We start from the raw sequence: 7,716 nt of genomic DNA, 5'->3' as shown, positions 1-7,716 counted from the left end.
CCACTTGTCATCTTCTTTGTCATCACTGTACATACTTTTACATGTCAAGTCCACACAGCTACTAGTCAGTATTTCTGTAGAGTGGGACCTCACGTTTTCACCAAAATACAGACTGCTACATGTAGTTATTATCATATTTTATTAAAGAATTATCCAACAGAAGCTCAGATCAATAGAGAAAAGTATCACAAATAAACCTACATGTTTTTCCAACTCGACATTCTGCCCAACAGAACATTTCACACACGTCTGTAACACACGCCCACACATTTGACATGGTTTCAGGATTCACACTCACATGCAGAGGTTAGGGGCTGACATGCCGCCAAAACAAGATGTAATGTGTCAAATTCAAGCTAATCATGGCATCGTTTGCCATTTTTCTCACGACAGTTACAACACATTCACATTTCAATCGACTAAAATGCTAGAAAAGCTGGGGATTTGAAATGGACACTTAAAAAAAAAAAAAGAAAGACATTCCTGGATAGTTGTTGTCTGCATATGAAAGTCTGAATGAGAACATGAAGATGAAAAGCATATGCTGTCAAAAAATAAATTAGCTCCCAGTGTTCATCCTGAGCTTTATTAATCCTAAACCAGTAAGAAAACCATTAGTCACACTAACAAAACAAACACTTAAGACTGACAAATTGTGCCATGTTTTCTCTGAATTCAGGCACTCACGAGGCAAAGGCTCTACATTGTGGCCTTTGTGAAGGCCATTCTCTACATGAACAACTACAAAACAACAATAGAATGATCACAAAATGTTACCCAGTTTTCTCATGAATGTGCATTGCAGTGGTAAACAAGCAACCTGCCATCCAGCCATCCATCTTTGTGTTACCACATGGGGGAGTCAGCCAGCTCACTACAGAGAGAGGGAGAATTAAAAGTCTTACAGAAAGCAGTAAGGATAAAACAAAAAATAAAAAAATAAAATAAAAAGACACCACTGTGAGTAAAAGAAGTAAAGAAATCCCATGTCTCCACCACAGCTGAGCTACTGCTTGCCTAACATCATTTTGTTATTGCGACTATTCTTACTCATGTCATTACCAGGTTATTTACACTTTTATTTTTACTCCTTAGTGCTCTCTGTGATTATTCCCATGAGAAAACAAAGTGCCCAGTAAGTAAACGACAATATTTATATATACAGCAACCAGTCTGCCAGGAAGCAGAGCATCACATATTATTTTAGGAGAGGTGATTCCAACCATGGAGGGGGGCAGGGTGTGTACAGTGTGACTGGTGGAAAGCCAGATTTGTCACCTCAGGATGGGGTTCATGAGTTCTGGCAGGATCAGTTGCTTCCCTTCACCAGCTCGGGCCTCACAGTGCTGCCTCTTCTCATCCTGAGTTCAAAAATAGAGGCAGAGACGGATGTAAACTGCATCTTTATCTGTCTTTTGATGATATATGGATGCAAAATATTTCTGCCAGAACCGGAGACATTGATGAGTGTCTGTGTTTGTGAAGTCTGATGGCCATACCGTATCTATCACTGAAATACAAGGCAGAAGGTACAGTGCTCGTGTTCATTTCATTAGCATCTAAACATCTAAATATATTTCTTAGCTGTATATGTTCAAATATAATCTGAGTCTGATTTCAAAATAAAGTACAAGGAATTAAAAACATCTGTTTGTAAAACATGGTATAATTACACATAGATAAGAAAGCTCACAACTTAACAGGAAGATGTAGTAGCTATCAAATTTAATTTAATAACATATTGTTTTTGTATATGCAATTGTCCTAAAGAAATTCTTTATTCAGTTAAGCTGTAAGAGCTCATTTATCTGTTCTTTTCTGTCAATTTACAGCTTTGGTGTTCTTGATTTTCAAGTCTCTTTTAAACCTGATCCAATAAGACAAAATACATTATCATTACATGTTTCTGCCAGTCAGCACTCCTCCCAGGTGTGCAACAAAAGACCTGGAGGAAACTAGTCAAATATTTGCCCACTCGGGTCTGAAAGCAGGTGGTGTTAATCCTTGTTTGGTTTACGTCTGAATAGGATGGCATACCTGTGTGTCAGAGGCTAGTGTGACTTCTTTGCTCTGGATGTGTGTCTCAGTGGAGATCTCATCTCTGTTGGCCCATTCCAGGTGAGCGGACAGGAAAAGAGGTGAACAGATCGATCTGGAGGAAGCTGGGGAAGCATCCTCGTCATCCTCAGTGGAAGAGTCAGGAGCTGTTTGAATCAATATAGACTCCTTACCTACGTGTTCACTACAGTGCGGTGGAATAGAAGTGCTGTGTCATGGTTAGAGAGTTCATCACTCACAGTTAGATTCGGGACTTTCTTCATTTGATTTAGTGTCTGGAACAATCCCCAACCTTTGCTCCAGCTGACAGACGTAGTTCATCATCTCCTGCAAGTGTCCAATTTCAAACCCAAAGAATTGAAGATGAAGAGACGACAAGAAAGAAGAAGTGGGTAGACTGAGTATAATGGAGGGATTTCCAGTGTTAACAGAAACATATTATAGTGATACTGTGATCTTTACCATCTATCTATACTATCTATACTATCTTTTTTACAAGATATTATTGTTAGTGTAATATTAATGATAATAATATTACTATTATTCTTATTTAAATTGTTAATTGCGTTCATGCACTGTCACATTTCACGGATCAGTGCAGCACATATGGTAGCAGTGCAGATGTAACGCCAAACGTGTAATTGGACGGTGCTAAAACATGATCAAAGTAGCTGACGTGTTGAAGTTTTCTGGTGAGAAGAATTTCATGAAGAAATATTTTTGCTGGATATGTGGTCTGGTGTGACATCCTTGCCTCTCTCTCTGTCTGGGCTCCCCTCAGACTGGCCTTCAGCTCCTGCAGCTCTTGCTTGGCATCACTCAGCAGCACCTACAGGGGACAGCAGCGTTATACTCAGACCATCTGAACGCCACACATCTGACCTGGCTTGTTCTCTTTCCTGCTGTTGATCACATGGCGGTGAGAGGAAATGTTTACTCACTGTTTCTGGAAGGCTTTCTATTTGTGCCTGCATGTGAGTAATGAAAGAACTAAACTGGATTCTGGCATGGTTCTCCAGTTTCCAAAATGTAATCCGAACTACTGATGATACAGCTTTGCATCACACAAGCAGTTATATTTAGAGCTGAATGTGTTTGTGTGTATTAAATAATATAATTGCAATGTAATTTGATTTACTTACTCGATTGCAATCTCTCTCTCTCCCAAGCTCTACTTCTAGTTTCTCTCTTTCCATCCTCTCCTCCTGGAGCCAGTGCTCCTTCCTCTGCACCTCACAGCTCAGTTCTTGCAATTTCTTTTTCTCAGTCTGCATTAAAAAACATAATTAAAAAAAACAGAAGAGCCAGTATAAAAGCAAAGTCGCATACATTTATCACGCACGTGCAGGATCCTCACCTCTGCTGCATGTTTGCAAGCCTCTCTCTCGAGAGCCCAGTTGGCACGCTCCTCCCTGAAGACCAGGTTCTCCTCGGACAGCTGCAGGGTGAGCTGGGCCACTTGCAGCCGGGCTTGGTGCAGCTCGGTCTGGGTGTGGGCCTGACGAGTGCCCAGCTCCCTCAGCTCCCGCCGCAGGCTCTCGGTTACATGCTCACTAGCATCCAGACGCTCCTGTAGCCCTTGCACCTCCACCAGAGCAGCCTCATTCTCCACCTGAAGAAAGGCAGGAGGAGGAGGTGAGTACAGAAATAACAGTGGGGGACAAATATGTTTTAGCGGTCATAATTCTTGACTGATAGAGCCATAAGGAGGAACAGGAAACTTCTCAAGTTCTACTTCTGAGTTAATTCAATTTAAAAATTTTCAATTTTTCTCAGTCCCACTGCTGATGAGATAGCTAAAGATCTAAATCTGGCCTGCTTCCAGTAGCTGTTAAGTCCTTACTGGAGCTTTACAGACCTGTGTTGTCCTCTATGCCCCTTCAAGCTATCCATGTTTCACAAGAGAAGAAGAATCAACCAATAACCTGCAGAGATTTTCTCTTTTCCTCATCGTGTTTCATTTGACTGGACATTTTCTTCACTCTCTCCTTCAGCCTGTGCAGAGCAGGGATAGCAAATAGGGTTAGTTTTAGGATCCAAGGACCAGATAGACCAAAACAAATGAACTAGCCTATGTCTCAAACACTTGCCTTTCCAGTTCCATGTTTCCCTCTTTCTCCCTGTCAGTCAGAACTTTGACATCGTCCTCCAGGTCTTTGATTCGCTGCTCACTCTGAGCCTTGTCAGCCATAAGTTTACTCAGTTCAGAGGTCAGATTTTCCTGACTATACTTCACATCCTTTTAGTGTTGTGGAGAAAAGAAAAAATATTACAGATTCAATATCATGTGTGCTTCCCTTAACCAGAAACCTATTGTCAGCCATCGATGAAATTCAACTGTTTATGGAGGTAAAAAAGAAAATACTACATTGGCCAGTTTGGTAGCATGGCCCATCCATACCTTGTGTTTTCCCTCCATCTTCTTCAACATGTCACACTTGTGTCTCAGGTTGTCCTTAAGCTCTGAGATGTCCTTTTTCATTGCTTCTCTTTCACTCTCCCACTCCATCCTTGCTTTTTTGCTGTTCTCTTTTTCATTCGCTGTCTCCTTTTTTGCCTCGTCCAGAGCCTGTTGTACAACGGCCTGTTTTTTTAAGCATTCTTCCAATCGACTCTGCTCACAACAGGGAGGATAAAATGGAATATACACAGTTGATTTATAGCACACAATAGTTACATTATCATGATCCTTATCATCACGATAGAGAGAAGAATCGCTTATCTGGAATGGTTTCTCTCTTCCCACCTGCAGCAGCTGGGCCCTGGGGATTACCAGGAGCAGCTCCTCCTCTCCGTCCTCCTCATCTCGTTCCTCTTTCAGAGTCTCAAGCTCCTCCAGCGGCTTGGGAGCACAGAAAGTGAAAGGTCGACTGCGGGCACACACCAGTCCCATCTTGTCCACGTACACAAACTGGTACTCCACTGTACTGGGACGAGGCAGGTAACACGCTGTATCGGGCAGACATTTCTTGTTGTATCTTAGTGGTTCTTTTTTTTTTTTTTTTGCTTAAAGCTCAGAATGACCTGTGCAATTTAAGCCGAACTCAGCATGAAAGCAGGTCAAGGCACTTCAAATTTGCAAAAATTTAAGTAAGTTACATCTTAGGTTACATCTTAGGACCCAAATTATTCACTGTGTCATGTTTTTGCTTTTCTGTTTTTCAACATTCTTACCGTGAAAAAGGGCACAGCAGTTTACACTGGTTCCCTCAGTGTATCCTTCAGGAACAAGAGCCCATGTGTATGTGTGATACTGCTTCACTGAAGACCAGCCCATCTGTGGCATAATAGCAAACACATTTTAAGCCACAAACTATACAAATGTGCATCCTCATCACTGCTGAGACACAGAACTTATTTTGCTAAAAGAAATGCTAAAATGTTTTCTGTTTTAGTGTGTGTGTGTGTGTGTGTGTGTGGAGGGTGGGTGGTGCTAAAGTGGGTGAATGTACCTCAAAAATCCCTATCCAGTCATTACTGCTCCATTGATAGTCAGAGGTCAGACTGTAGTGGCACTCCACCCTGGTTTGGGGGAAGTACAGTTGCCCCACATTTCGAAACACCACTGTGGACTGTTTATCCATGGTTATAGGAAGCTGAGCTGTTTAGGAAGAAAAGATCCAGTGAAATGTGCTCCAGTTTCAACCTGGAGGAGAACAGCTGATGAAAGCCGATAGCAGAGTCAGTTCAGCAATGCAGCGTGGTCATAACACCAGTTGCCTATGGCCCTGCAATATGTTTATAAACAACAAGCTCATATACCCACTGAGCACTGAGGTTATACCATGTAATCTGTGAAAATTAAAGTGGATTGTTTTTAGCTCTGAATATTGTAAAAGGAAGCATTTTTCTAAATGATTTCAATGAAAATGTTAAACAATCAATCTACGTCACAAATCATATCAAAATCTTTCTGAATTACATGTTTTAGAATTAAGTTATAGATCATAAAAGATATCCCTCAGCCAACTAATAGCTCCACTTTATACTCCAATACTGAAACTTTTTTTTTTTGCCGTGATAACTGTATTCATAAATAAATAGCTCTAACACAAATAAAATGGCACATTTCAATCAAAATAAATAAATAATAATTTCTTTTTAAATGTATGTCATTAATTAAAACAATGCATTTTCATATCTAGCTATCTATCTATTCCCATTACTCACAAGTTTATACATGAATCTTGCCATTTGTTATTGGTCTTCTTAAGTGTGGTTGTTTGTTGTTGGTGTTGAGTCATTATGGCTTTCTAAGAACAGTTAATCATTGTATTCTTGGATTTAATAAATGAAGGAACTCTGTGGTGTTAATGTTTTAAATCTTACCTTATTCTGCTGAGAAATGAATGTGATGTCTTTTCTGCAGCCTCATGCAGGATAGAGCCGTGCATCAGTCTGTAGACAGTGATGAGCAATCCTGTCAGGTGCAAGAGTTTCACAACATCTCCTGAACCATGTGGACCACAAGTAAAATTAGGGATGCTGAGTGACTCATGGGAGATGCAGTTCGTGAGTACACAACTCATCACAAGGCAAAGCGATGCTGTGGACTTCAACTCCCATTAGTTCACACAGTTGTAGGATACAGGATCTGCTGCTGGTTGTTCTTACTCATTGCAATTCTTAGTACAAGCAGAGGAGGGGGTTAGGACAGGGAGAGGAGGAGGTCACTGTGCTCAAGGCTAAATATTTATCTTAATAAACAAATTAAGTGAGCTCGCTGTCCCGAAATCAGAACCCCAAGATGCAGCAACAGACATCCAATATATGAGGCAAAGACATTATTTCAACGTGTGACTCGTGTGGAGGTTTCTGCATTTGTTTGCTCTGAAAATGTAGACAGTGACAAACTTAGACAGATTAATCAGCAGTACTTTATGTGAAACTCATCAGCCACTGGTATGTTTCAGTAACTTGGATAGAGCCTAAATATATAATCATCTATAAGCTTTTTTTTAAAGTCACAGATCAACTGATATTGCGTAAGAATCGTGGTCTCACTTGTGAACACTTGGTGGCAGCGTAGTTTTAGCACAAACCCATATTTTACAAGTGAGTGATGGTTGTGTTTTGGTCAAAAGCAAATCCAACATCACAAAGACAGAGTCGAAAAATGTTCCTGGCAGACAACTGGTGTAGGCTGCAGAGTGTGAATACTGTGATGGGTTGTACTGCTGCCAAATGGTGGACACAACATCTACATTAACTAACACAAATCTAGCCCATTGTTATGCCTGGTGGTGACGTTTAAATTTTTTTTTTTATGGATGCTACTTTACAATAAATAACTTGCAAGTCCATCTTCCATCCCTCTAACATAACTGCATGACCCCCTACCTCTTCTATGACCTCTGCCAGGGGGAAATTCTGTTCTCCATGTGGCATTGGTGGAAAACTTTATTTTAATTGCTTGCTTGCTTGCAGTTGTGGGCAGGAAACTGATGCTGGCAAAAGCAGCTTTCACAGGTATCTGTTCATTTTGTTCATATCTCAGTCATACCCAGTGCTCCCACATAATCTGCTGGAATTTCTGAAAAATCAAACACCACTGATTCTGGCCACAGTGGTGTTAGGTTGAAGAAGCAGATATGTCTTTTTCTCCACACCAGAGAAAAGTACAGGTGTTACTGATAAGATTAACAATTGCTCTATTTT

The 7,716-nt window shown here is 40.7% G+C and overlaps 1 protein-coding gene across 3 annotated transcripts; it reads right to left on the bottom strand.

Annotated features, from left to right (window-relative positions):
* Positions 1-120: 120 nt before the first annotated feature.
* Positions 121-6,507, bottom strand: calcoco1b (calcium binding and coiled-coil domain 1b). 3 transcript variants are annotated; one of them, XM_071493788.1, is made up of 14 exons: positions 6,388-6,492; positions 5,511-5,659; positions 5,233-5,335; positions 4,805-5,007; positions 4,460-4,672; positions 4,149-4,297; positions 3,984-4,053; positions 3,416-3,670; positions 3,201-3,326; positions 2,813-2,887; positions 2,298-2,385; positions 2,038-2,204; positions 1,279-1,361; positions 121-874 (listed from the first exon to the last, which is right to left on the bottom strand). In XM_071493788.1, exons 2-14 carry the CDS (start codon positions 5,640-5,642, stop codon positions 847-849), a joined length of 1,692 nt encoding a protein of 563 aa, XP_071349889.1. In that variant the 5' UTR covers positions 5,643-5,659; positions 6,388-6,492; the 3' UTR covers positions 121-846. The 3 variants fall into 3 exon arrangements, with proteins under 3 accessions (XP_071349889.1, XP_071349890.1, XP_071349891.1); XM_071493789.1 differs by having other exon boundaries at positions 5,511-5,704; positions 6,388-6,422; XM_071493790.1 differs by lacking the exons at positions 3,984-4,053; positions 4,149-4,297 and having other exon boundaries at positions 6,388-6,507.
* Positions 6,508-7,716: the final 1,209 nt, after the last annotated feature.

The sequence above is a fragment of the Trachinotus anak genome, unplaced genomic scaffold, assembly GCF_046630095.1.
Source record: "Trachinotus anak isolate AG129_WGS33_773 ecotype Australia unplaced genomic scaffold, CSIRO_AGI_Tana_v1 ptg000013l, whole genome shotgun sequence".
In the NCBI taxonomy this organism is placed as follows: Eukaryota; Metazoa; Chordata; class Actinopteri; order Carangiformes; family Carangidae; genus Trachinotus; species Trachinotus anak.
This window is presented reverse-complemented; position numbering and strand designations above follow the sequence as displayed.

Bases quoted from the DNA above. Each gene is read 5' to 3' on its own strand.
- calcoco1b (XM_071493788.1), bottom strand. From the start codon at position 5,642: ATGGATAAACAGTCCACAGTGGTGTTTCGAAATGTGGGGCAACTGTAC. The intron at 4,673-4,804 runs GTGGGAAGAGAG...TGTTGTGAGCAG, and splicing joins CCAGGGCCCAGCTGCTGCAG to AGTCGATTGGAAGAATGCTT. The intron at 2,888-3,200 runs GTAAGTAAATCA...TGTCCCCTGTAG, and splicing joins GAGAGAGAGATTGCAATCGA to GTGCTGCTGAGTGATGCCAA.